Raw genomic sequence first — 12,931 nt, 5'->3', positions numbered from 1 at the left:
GGACGCAAACTGCGAGTTTGCACTTACGGCGCTTGTGCAGATTCATGCACTTGTGAGTATGTCCATCCTATGCTAAGTTGAATGGAACTCAGGCAGCTCTGTCTTTTCCGTGAAATTGGGCAACGTACGCAACTGCCCTGACTTGTGGGAGTGTCGGGGGTATGTATAGAGAGCACTGTGCGATTCTGAGTCGTATGTACTGGAAAAGGTCGCCTGTTATTAGCATGGGCTGGTCTAAGTGCTGGGATTAAGGTGATAGTTGCAGCAGCTGGAGTAAAATCAGTGGGTGGCATGGGTCTCCGCTGGCAGACACATGAACCCCTGCACATTCCTGCATTAGTATAAGGTACTAAATTTGGCTTTCTCGGCTGCCCCCAGCTTCAGCCACTTTGCATGAGACTCAGAATTATCTCCCAATTTCTGAACAAAGACACAGCCAGTATGTCACATGTAAACAGACTGTCAGACAGTGTAGTAGTGTATGTGATTTTCTGAGGGAGGAGGAGGAGGAGGAGGGAGAGGATGTTACAGTGAAAACAGAATTCAGGGCATTCTAAATACATTTTTTTACCATGTGACACTGTGGGGAAAAATAAGCAGCATGATCAATCATTAAGAAGAAACAGACTGAAGAGAGGATGTAATTACTGCTTCTTATATTCTGCAGTATATTACATTTCTCGCCCTTCCTCATGTTATACATACCTGTACTTTTCATGGAGTTTAGGAAAACGTAAATAAAAACCCAATCGTTCTTCATTCCGGTTAGAACAAATCTATTTCACACTGATGTGACCGATTGGCACCGATTGGTGCTGGGGTGTGTGATCCTTTGAGCAATTGTGCATAAGTTTGCTCCAAGTGACCGGTTACCTTTTACTCCCTACAGGAAATCATTGCCGTCTTCAAACCAAAAACGGAGGAGCCATATGGTCAGCTGAACCCCAAGTGGACGAAGTGGCTGCAGAAGCTGTGCTGTCCCTGCTGCTTCGGAAGAGATTGCCTTGTCCTCAACCAGGGATATCTGTCGGAGGCTGGAGCCAGCCTGGTGGACCAAAAACTAGAGCTGGACATTGTTCCTAGAACTAAGGTATTTCTTTTGCCGCTGACTGCAGATTAAATGCACCATGAACGGTATAACTGCGCTGTAGGTGAGGAACCCTTACCCTCAAAGTAGTATAAGTATGCAATGTACGGCCCCCCAGTTGCTGGGGAACTGCACCCCCCCCCCCATCATGTTCTGCCACACTTTTTTAGCCTAATGGCAAAACTATGGCAGGGCATGCTGGGATATGTAGTTCCACACCAGCTGGAAGGCTGCAAGTTTAAATACCCCTGTTCTACAGTTTCTTATTATCTCTGCAGTGTCCAGATATACCCTCAGCGGGGGCATTTTTAAAAAGGGGGGTCCAGCAAATAGTTTGTTGTCCATTGAAAACAACAGCGCTCAGTCCCACGGTGGGCCTGATTCAAAGGTGCCACGGCCGCGCCATTTTACACGTCTGCATCTTTATGAAAATGCAACCGATTCTGAGCGTACTGTCATTGGCGCGGCGGCGCTGCTATTCCATTTCGGCTTGTACTTAGACGCACCATCGGTCTCCACATTGAAGCCCTATGACGGGTGCCATTTCAATCATCTGAACATGGCTCCTGTGTCGCCGCTACTGTGTCTTTAGACGCAGCCGCTGTCGGCGACATGCCTGCGTCTGGCTAGCCACCTCCCTGTTACCTCCTAGGAACGCCCACTGAAAATCACTCTGTCCGTGCGCAAATTCGTTCTTGTTCCCTGAGCGGTAATCGTAGGGACACATGCGCGGTGCAACTCGGACGCACACACAGAGTGAACATTGGTTGCCTGCGTGCGATATCGCCACTGCGCGCTCACCTGAATCGGGCGCAGCTCAGGAGAGGTCCGATTGATGGGTTGTGCGTTATACAACCCTTTTGCCTACACTTCAGATTTCATAAGTGTCCCCTTATGTATTAATAATATAAGGGCAGATGTATTAACCTGCAGAAGGCATAAGGAAGTGATAAACCAGTGATAAGTGCAAGGTGATAAAGACACCAGTCAATCAGCTCCAATATGTAAATTAACAGTTAGGAGCTGATTGGCTGGTACGTTTATCACCTTGCACATATCACTGGTTTATCACTTCCTTATGCCTTCTCCAGTTTAATACATCTGTACCTTAATCCAGCGTACTTCAGATCATCATTAATAGGTTAGATGCTGAGTAATACAAAAGAGAAGACATCTGCTGAGCAAGTATCTGCTGCCTGCTACCGTGTTATAGTGACCTGTTCTCTCTCCATCTGTTATTGGGGGTAATTCAGAGTTGTCGCAGCAGCAAATTTGTTAGCAGTTGGGCAAACCCATGGGGGTCATTCAGACCTGATCGCTCGCTAGCAGTTTTTTGCAGCGCTGCGATCAGATAGTCGCCGCCTATGGGGGAGTGTATTTTAGCTGTGCAAGTGTGCGATCGCTTGTGCAGCCGATTGGTACAACTAAACCTTGTGTAGTTTCTGAGTTGCCCAGAACTTACTCAGCCGCTGCGATTACTTCAGCCTGTATGGGCCCGGAATTGACGTCAGGAACCCTCTCTGCAAACGCTTGGACATGCCTGCGTTTTTCCAAACATTCCCAGAAAACGGTCAGTTGACATCCACAAATGCCTTCTTCCTGTCAATCTCCTTGCGATCGGCTGTGCGAATGGATTCTTCGTTAAAGCCATCGCACAGCAACGTTCCGCTTTGTACCCGTGCAGCGCGCCTGCGCATTGCGGTGCATGCGCAGTTCTGATCTGATCACAGCGCTGCAAAATACGCTAGTGAGCGATCAGGTCTGAATGACCCCCCATGTGCACTGCAGGTGTGGCAGATGTAACATGTGCAGAGAGAGAGAGAGTTAGATTTGGGTGGGTTATTTTGTTTCTATGCAGGGTAAATACTGGCTGCTTTATTTTTACACTGCAATTTAGATTTCACTTTGAACACACCCCACCCAAATCTAACTCTCTCTGCACATCTTACATCTGCCCCACCTGCAGTGCACATGGTTTTGCTCAACTGCTAAAAAATTTGAGGCTGCGATCAGGTCTGAATTAGGCCCCTTGCGAGGACAGTCATTGTAAGGAAACGGTTTACGTATTGCCATTGAAATTGCTGCAACTTCTGTATGGTTTAGTAATGCGAGCTGTAATGTTCTACCCATATAGTGATGGGGGGGCCTGATACACACGTGGTTACTTGGAAGCGGCAGCAATGCACCAGTATTGTAATGCAGCAGGAGCGCCTCCTGCATGCACGTATGATCCAGTGCTGCGTCCTAGGACCCAGCACCGGATCACCTGCGACACCATCAGTCGGCCGCGTGACCCATGATGTCACACAAGCCGGCCGCCGCAGCTCCTACAACAGGAGATCTCTGTCAGAAGACAGAAACCCTGGCTTGGCACTTCTACAGTATGGAGGCCATCTCCGCCCCCAGACGGCTGCAGACTGTCAATCTCTTGATGTTTGTAGCTGACCTATGCGGAACATGTGCAGCACGGGTCTGCCGCATGCGCAAAGTACTAAACATCGGTATATTGCGACAAGTGCCACAACAGCATTGGAACCTGACTCGGACCCCGTGTGACTGTGTACAGGTTTCAGGTTTGCTGCTGCTGCTTACTGAGGCTATGGGAGAGTTCCCTTTAATTAAATAATGGTAGCAGAAATCTATCATTGTCTAGTTTCATTATGTCTCTCTTATTAATTAATGTTTGTGTTTGCTGTTTGTGCCTTATTAAAAAATTAATTTTTTTTTATTTTTATTTTTTTTGCAGGTTGTGTATTTAGCCAGTGAAACCTTTAATTACAGCGCTATAGACCGGGTGAAGTCTAGAGGGAAGCGCCTGGCCTTGGAAAAAGTGCCAAAAGTTGGCCAGCGGTTTAATCGGATAGGATTGCCTCCTAAGGTAAGGTAGGAGAGCCAATATAATAATAATCCTAATACTTTATAGTCCGTTACTCTAGCTTATAGATCGGTGACTTTATATGTGGATGTCCATGCAATTGTCTGTATATCTAGATATACAGTATCTATATCAGACTTGGGCGCGAAGGGCCCACTGGAGGAATGCAGTGGTTGGGGCCCATGCTTAGGGGTGTGGCCAGTCTCCAGAGGGGGTGTGACCAGCCAACACAGAGGCTTCCCTAACCATTACAGTGTGCATGGTCCGGGCCCCTTGATAAATACAGATGTAGCCAACTTTATCTTGACTGTTTCTCCGCCGAGACGGGCGTTTAGCCACGCTAAGGCGATAGCTGAGTTTAATCACAGGCAGGCGCGTTGAGACGATCTAGATACTCATCATGCATTACACATCTCCACCACTGTGTGGCTAATGCTCCACTAATCCAGTACTTTCGATCGTACAGTATAGCGGCGGATTGATCTACAGCTCTGGCAATACTGTAGGCGTAACGGGAAGCGGTGGAAAAAGTATGGAGTACAGTACTGTATGTGTATGGAGACGCAACTACAGTAATTGTGTAAAAGGAATAATGTACAGTACAATGTATAAACACCGTGCTTTTTAAAATATAAAATATATGAGCGTCTGAGTTCGCTAATGCATAATGGGAATGGAGGACTAGCAGGAGGCGGAGGAAAACACCGTGCTTTACAAATGCGAGCGTCCGAGTCCTCTAAGGCATAAACCAACAGCAATGGGGCGAGGGCCGGGCGCTGTTTGCAGTACTTTCACACATGAAATTAGAAATCTCTCATGAGGCGTCGTGGGCTAGGGGTGAAGGCTCCCACCTCCCTCACTGGGGGTCCAGGGTTCGAGACATGATGTGCTTTCTTTCTTTTTTTTTTTTTTTTTTTTCTGTAATAATGCACTGTATTATTTTATTTCCATTGTAAGACAGTCAATGGAAGGATGCACACAGGTTTCACATAAATCAAAGTACATCTGCAGGAGCGATTCTTTACGCTAAATGCACCCAAACAGCGTGAATGAAATGAGTGTATTCTGGCGCTACCAACTAAGCAAAACAGTACTGTAGATCTTCAGCGTTTGTGCATTGCACAGGACCTGAATTTCCTCCCTGTGCAGGCCCCCAGGGGGGAAGGGCGATGGGGGTAGGGGGGAGACGATGGAAAATACTGTGCCTTTGAAATGCAATTACATGAGCGTCCGAGTACACTACGGCATACTGTAAACCAACACCAATGGGAAGGAAGTGCCAACCTTATTTTTAATGTGTTCCCGTGACATTCACTTTAACATTTTTTTTTTTCTCTCCAATACAGTACATCCAATGGAAGGATGCACACAGGTTTCACATAAATCAAAGTACATCTGCAGGAGCGATTCTTTACGCTAAATGCAACCTACAGTACGGTACTGTAAGTGAGCAAAATAGTACTACAGTGGGCGTTTGTGTATTGCACATGACCTGCATTCCCTCCCTGTCTACTGCATGATCTGTGCAGGCTCCCATGGGGGAAGGGCAACAGGCTAGCAGGAGGCGGAGGAAAACACCGTGCTTTACAAATGCGAGCGTCCCGAGTCCTCTAAGGCATAAACCAACAGCAATGGGGCGAGGGCCGGGCGCTGTTTGCAGTACTTTCACACATGAAATTAGAAATCTCTCATGAGGCGTCGTGGGCTAGGGGTGAAGGCTCCCACCTCCCTCACTGGGGGTCCAGGGTTCGAGACATGATGTGCTTTCTTTCTTTTTTTTTTTTTTTTTTTCTGTAATAATGCACTGTATTATTTTATTTCCATTGTAAGACAGTCAATGGAAGGATGCACACAGGTTTCACATAAATCAAAGTACATCTGCAGGAGCGATTCTTTACGCTAAATGCACCCAAACAGCGTGAATGAAATGAGTGTATTCTGACGGACTGTGCATCTTCGGTATTTGTGTATAGCATAAGACCTGTGAAGGCTGCAAAATCTGTGCTGTTATTTGCTCCATAGCTGAGTGCCTCCTAGGAGCTACTGTAGGAGTCACAGGCGGTAGCCATTTCAATTGAGTCTGCCCTGCTATAGAATTGTACAGGTATGTGTACATTACCGTACGGTGCATAGAACCTTTACAGTAGAAACTCTCCTGCAGCTTTGGCCTGCTTTACTGTATGTACTGTAAAACTTGTGTTTTGTCAGTTTGCTATGCGACCGAGCCCGGTGTAACGTACAGTACTGTAATGTGCATAGACCTCGCTTACAGTATCTCTGTGTATTTTGGCTAGGGGATTGTGACGCTCCTTCAGCATCGCCCCGTAGCCTGCACAGCTTATGCCATTTCTCATTCCATACCCAACTGCTGCCTGCCACGAGGTGGGGGTTCAGGAGGTGGGGGTTCATGGGTAGTGGTCGTTTTGACAGTGTGCTATGCGATTGAGTCCGGTGTACCGTAATACTGTATGCAATCCTACAGTAGCTTATCCCTCCCCTGTGTATTTTGGCTAGGGGATTGTGACGCTCCTTCAGCATTGCCCCATAACCTGCACAAGGGTTCAGGGGCGGCGGCCATTTTGCCAGTGTGCTACAGTATGTCATCGAGTCCGGTGTACCATAATATGCATACTGTGTATTTTAGCTAGGGGATTGTGACGCTCATTCAGCATTGCCCCATAGTCTGTACAATCTGGACTATTACTTGCTCCGTAGCCTAGGGCCTCTGTGGGGCAAGGAGTCATAGGTGGTAGCCATTTCTATTCAGTCTGCCCAGCTACAGAATTGTATGTGTACTGTGTACGGAGCATAGTACCTTAACCTGCATAGAACCTGCACATTATGGTACACCGGACTCGATCGCATAGAACCGCTCATGCAGCTACTGTATGCCCTGGTTTGCAGTATGTGAATAAAAAAAATAATAAAGTGTCTGAAAAAAACTACAGTAACATGCATTCGTACAGTACTTAAGGAATCGAACCCTGGACTCTGAGTATAGGAAGCGAAACACTTCACCACTTCGCCGCAGACAAATGTATAAATCCGTTGGTTTTGATTATGCTGTAATGGCTACGGGATTAGGACGATAACACTGTAGAAAATTCCTAATCTTGAGAGGCAATAGTGAACTTGTAACACACATCCATTTGCGACAGTGTACACTACTGGTTTTACAGTACTGTGTTTTGTCTGCGGGACTTGCACGCTCACATACAGTATTCATAAAGTATTGTAGATGGATCATATACTGTATGCTGTACTACTGTATTTGCGTCGGTGTCGTACTGTATATACTGTACAGTACTGTATTAAATAATGCAGCGTAATGAGTACAGTATTTGCTGTATGCAGCGTAATGAGACGCCTTAGTAAAGTAGTCCTTATTATGTATGTCAGTATTGTATTTTACGGGAGACCACACGCATGCGCAGTGGTGATTGTAAAAAGCGACATCTGGTGGCTGATCGCAGGTATTACACGTAAAGGTAACGCCAAATGTCTGTCTCCGTGCGATTAGATAGCCTCTCTGTGGCTAGGCGCGCCTCGCTACGCCACAGTACGCTGCGTATGGTCGAACGGGACAACCGCCGCGGCCACTCAAGATAAAGGTGGCTACATCTGTATGTAAATACTGGTAATGCATGCGTGATAATGTACCAGATTAATAACTGCAATGCATGTAGAGAATACACCATAGTCCTGTGCAGTATATTGTAACATATGTATAATACAAGTGGAGTCTGATCCTTAGAGGAAGGGGTGAGCTCTCAGACGGTGGGGCCCGCCGGGTGTTTCCCCTGTGGGCCACACCGGCCCTGTCTATGGTTCATACTCTTGAGGCCTCAGCTTGGATCACATTGAAGCTGCTGGTCTCTTAACAATTAGCAAAGAAATCACTTGATCTAGAACAAACACACAAGGTAAATTTGTTTTAGTAAACACTATGTCTGTATTGTTAATTCGCATAAGACAGCCCTGGTAACAGACTACCCGGAGTGTTCCAGAAACTTTACTGCTTACCTTGGAGACCCTCATTCCTGTATCACCCAGGTTAGGTCAGTGGCAGAGATGGGAGATAGGGCCTGGGTGAAATGGACCAGACTGACATCTCCTCACTTCTATATGATGTGACACTGAAAGGGAAACGTATCTTATAAGCCGTCTGTAACTGGGGCACTCATTACACTTGTCTCACTCCCCAGGTGGGCTCCTTCCAGTTGTTCGTTAAAGGCTATAAGGATGCAGATTATTGGCTGCGGAGATTTGAGACGGAACCTCTTCCTGAGAACACAAACCGAAAGCTCCAGTTACAGTTTGAGAGACTGGTGGTGTTAGATTACATTATCCGGAACACAGGTATACATGTACATCGTAGCACTAATAGCTCAATGGCCGGTGGCCACTACAGATACATGAGCGGTGAGAGCAGATTCCATTTCAGAATGTGTCTCGTGTGCTCTCTACAATCATCCAAAAAGAATTAAGGGGCCCATTTATCCTATAATATTTGCGGCTATGCTCCCGAAAAAACACCCGTTTACGGGGGTTAGCCGCAAATATTAAGTATCCCTGGAATGTATAAAGGAGGGATCGCAGCAGGTATCTCCGATACCTGCTGTGACCCCTCCATTTCCACCTGCAGCCGCATATCCCGATATTGTTCCCCACAGCTTCTGCAATCTTTTGATTGCTGTAACCCGTTGTAGCCTACAGGCTACGGATTGCGGAAAGAAGTTCCGGCTGGGTTGCTCAGAACACTCCGCTGGAAATGGCCTCAATGCATAACGGTCAAGTGTGACCGTGCAAGCGCAAGGCCCCTGGCAGCCCACAGAGCGCATCACAAGGACGGGCTCCTTTCGGAGCCACTGTCCCTGCAGGTGCCGGGTGATACATCCATCTGAAGGGATCTCATATTGCATTGCAATCCTGGACAGTAAGATCCTGTCCAGATCGCATTCAATATGCAATCCGTGATAAATGAGTCCCTAAGGCTCTTGGTTTGTCTGAAACCGTCCACCACACCCCTGCCCTTGCAGCATTTGAGGACCTTCCACATGCTCCACTCCTGCCACCGCTACTCCACTCTTACATAAGAGCAGTGCATTAGTTTCCTGTTACACCATTAGTGCGCAGTGCAGTGGTTTTGGACATAGTAATGATCCCAGGGTAACCCTAGAAGCCTCCCTAAACCGGCTGGAATCCCTCCTAGGCCTTGCTACCCTTACGATCTGAAACCACCCCAGTAAGTGGTTACTAATGATGAAACACTGAGCGGATGCACCTAACCACTTAACTGACCGTATTTTTCCCCCAAAAACACTCAGAAATTGTCGTTTTTATTTAATGAGTGAATTAGGTGAAGAACATGCATTTAACCTTCTCCAAAATGATTATAGTTCAAAAAGGTAAAAATGTAGAATTTTTTTTTTCATTCCCCCCCCCCCCCCTTCTCTCAAACATTGGAACATCGGTTGGGAAAATCAGTAACATTGCAACGTTGCGACCATTGCAACGTTACTTTTTACACCCCAGACAGCTGCCAGGTACACAGGGTGATGCTGGGGGTGGCTTTGGGGGGGTTGGTTTACACTTCCCCACGGCTGCTATTGTCTGCAGCCACTGGATGGGGAGTCCTGCTGTGCTGACTGATCAGCAATGATCGGCAACACTGGGGAGGGTGCAGAGAGGCAGAAGTTTCCCATCCCTGCCGCTGCTAAAACTGTTTATCTGACTGGTTCATCCTGTCTGGGATTAATGAGCATCTCCCCACCTCCCTGGAATCCATCTCCTCTCTCCCGGTTTACAGCTGAAACAAGATAAACCAAATATAATCAAGGTTTTCTCTAGTCTGCATTTTTGTTATACAGGTGGAGTCTCCCTTATTTGAGTATGACTGTGATAGTGACACCTATGCTTTCTGATGGTTCAATATAGACAAACTTTGTTACTTGCGCAAAATTATTAAAATATTGTATAAAATGGCCTTCAGACTATGTGTATACGGTGTATATGAAGCATAAATGCATTTAGTGTTTACACTTGGCGCCCATCCCCAAGATATCTCATTATCAGAGCCGGCCCTAACCAATATGATGCCCTAGGCAAGATTTTGGCTGGTGCCCCCTAGCACCGCCGCTAGTTCTGCAGGAGAAGCCTGGCATGAGTCAGCTGTCAGCTCGGGCACCTTTTGTTTATGAAAATGCATATTATTTGCATTACAATATGGCTAGGATGCACAAGCAGCTTCTGCTGATTAAAATGATATGCAGCATGCCTATGCGACTGCAGCTGTATCTGCATACGAAATGCTACATTACAGTGATTTCCAGGAAAACACGCACGTAGCATTTCGTATGCAGATACAGCCGCAGTCACACACAGAATATAGGCATGCCGCATATCATTTTAATCAGCAGGAGCTGCTGGTGCCCCTAAGCATACCAAATGCCCAAGGCATTTGCCTAGTTTGCCTATGCCTAAGGCCGGCTCTGCTCATTATGGTATGCAAATATTCCACCATACGGCAACATCCGAAATCCAAAATACTTCTGGTCCCAAACATTTCAGATATGGGAGACTGAACCTGTGTTATGAACACTGAACAACTTCAAGTGACTTTTCTTTTACGGTCTTGTCTTAAAACAATAAATAATAATAAAGCCTGAGAATTGTAAACCCCATTTGTAATCCTGTATGGCACTGATCACCGGGAGTGTAATACTTGGTAATATACAGTTTATATGGTGAGGGTCTTTTTGTTCTGTATTATTCTGAAACGAATCAACAATTGAGTTTGCAGACTAATATATTAATTAATTACTACAATACAAAACAGAACACAAGCACCTAATAATTAGACGCGGTATAGCCTGGGTCGCTGGTAACCCTAACCCACCATCATATAATCCATGTGGCAATGGCCGCTATGTTGCTGAGTCTCATTGACCAGTATCCTATGCAGAACACAAATTGCATCAACCCCATTGCGCCACCTATTAGAATTTATGTGTCGGCTGTGCCCCGATCCCTGTCTGGTAATGTGATCATGACCATTACACAGGGGTAATAGGGGGTTTGAGCACATTTGGGTGGGGAGGGCGGTTCAGATGGTGTTTGGAGCTCCTATATAATCTTGTATTGGACATAAGGGAAACCATGTACAATGTAAAGTGTATTCTGCTGACGACAGAATTACAGGGCAAACCATAACCGCTCACTGTGTCTGCAGTTCTCATAGTCTCCTCCGTATACGGTGCTACAGTATATAATACCAGCAATGTATTTCCTGTCTCTTTCCATCATCTTAGACCGGGGGAATGATAACTGGCTGATAAAATATGACTATCCAATGGAGAATGCAGCATCCAAGGTTAGTATTGATAAGAGTTGGTCTGTAAAGTACATTTTGTGACCTGTCCTAGAGGTGGCAACGTATATGCGTCATTCGCTGTGCCCTGTCTTTGTCTAGGATTCAGACTGGGTCTTGGTAAGAGAGCCGATCATCAAGATTGCAGCGATAGACAACGGTTTAGCGTTCCCACTAAAGCACCCGGATTCCTGGAGAGCCTGTAAGTTTCTTCCTCTAGTCTTTTTCTCCTCTAGTCTTGTCACTCAGTTACCCCAGGAGCTAATAAACCTTCCAGCAATTGTGAGTCTGCATGATGGCGCTCTAAAACTGTATATGGAAATAGAGGTAGAACAAATCAGTTTTTAGTACCCCCCCTCCACAGATGTGGGAGAGCTCCACATCTATGTTCTGTGTTAACATAAATGTCCCTATGTAGAATACAGCTATAATGAATCCTGGATGGACTATCGTTGCTACGTCCAAAGGTTTTTCCAGTCTATACTGTGGGCGTAGTATTTGGTTTATTATTCAACGATACCTAATCCTACAGTAATGCTGCATTCACCGTGAACAGAATACAGCTCCATAAGGTTGCTCCAGCTCACACGCCCGCGCTCTCCGTGTCTCGCCCGCGCTCTCCGTGTCTCGCCCGCGCTGTGGCTCTCTCTCTGTCTGTGTGTGTGTGCCTCTCTCTCTCTCGCGCAATTTTCACGCCCACAATTGAATACCGTGTCGAATTAGTGCCGTTTTTTTGACCAGTCGAAAAGCGGCACTTAATTGAATACCCACGTTTGTCTTCCGAGTAGTTACCAAGCGACAAAGAGCGCGCTCTCTGTTTCTGTCTCGCTCTCTGTTTCTGTCTCGCTCTCTGTTTCTGTCTCGCTCTCTGTTTCTGTCTCGCTCTCTGTCTGTTTCGCTCTCTGGCTCTCGCCCTCTGTCTGTTTCGCTCTCTGGCTCTCGCCCTCTGTCTGTCTCGCTCTCTGGCTCTCGCTCTCTGTCTGTCTCGCTCTCTGGCTCTCGCTCTCTGTCTGTCTCGCTCTCTCTGTCTCGCTCTCTGTCGCTCTCTCGCGCTCTGACTGTCTGTCTGGCGCTCTGTCTGTCTGTCTGTGTCTCTCGCGCGCTCTCTCGGTCTGTCTGTCTTTCTCCCCAACAGATTTGGGGGCAGTGAGGTATTTAGATGTGGATAACCTCATTATCATTGTATATCTCTTTTCTCTTACGTTCTGGAGGATACTGGGGTCCACATCAGTACCATGGGTATAGACTGGTCCACTAGGAGCCTTGGGCAATTTAAGAAATCAATAGTGTGCACTGGCTCCTCCCTCTATGCCCCTCCTACCAGACTCCGTTTAGAAAATGTGCTCGGAGGAGCCGGTCACAGCTAGGGGAGCTCCTGAAGAGTTTTCTGCATTTATTTTCTATTTTTGGTTTTCAGGCCGTTCTGGTTGGCACCAGACTGCCTGCTTCGTAGGACTTAGAGGTGGGAACGGCCCCATTCCCCGGTCACAGGACACAGAGCTCCTGAGGGTCCTATTCACAAGCCCCACCACGGTGTGCGAACAGACTTGCAGCACGCCACCTTCCCTAACAGAGCCAGGAGTAAGAAGAGTGGTGAGTA

General features: G+C 46.8%; 1 protein-coding gene across 1 annotated transcript in view; it reads left to right on the top strand.

Moving 5' to 3' along the window:
- PI4K2A (phosphatidylinositol 4-kinase type 2 alpha) overlaps nt 1-12,931 on the top strand; it is a 56,196-nt gene that overhangs the window by 15,671 nt on the left and 27,594 nt on the right. The window contains exons 2-6 of the mRNA XM_063962326.1: nt 890-1,090; nt 3,834-3,965; nt 8,168-8,321; nt 11,273-11,334; nt 11,434-11,533. Of these exons, the coding sequence (XP_063818396.1) occupies nt 890-1,090; nt 3,834-3,965; nt 8,168-8,321; nt 11,273-11,334; nt 11,434-11,533 (649 nt within the window). The remainder of the gene's footprint in view (nt 1-889; nt 1,091-3,833; nt 3,966-8,167; nt 8,322-11,272; nt 11,335-11,433; nt 11,534-12,931) is intronic.

The sequence above is a fragment of the Pseudophryne corroboree genome, chromosome 3, assembly GCF_028390025.1.
Source record: "Pseudophryne corroboree isolate aPseCor3 chromosome 3, aPseCor3.hap2, whole genome shotgun sequence".
Classification (NCBI taxonomy): domain Eukaryota; kingdom Metazoa; phylum Chordata; class Amphibia; order Anura; family Myobatrachidae; genus Pseudophryne; species Pseudophryne corroboree.
The sequence above is the reverse complement of the archived record's forward strand: the minus strand, read 5'-3'. Positions and strand labels throughout refer to the sequence as shown.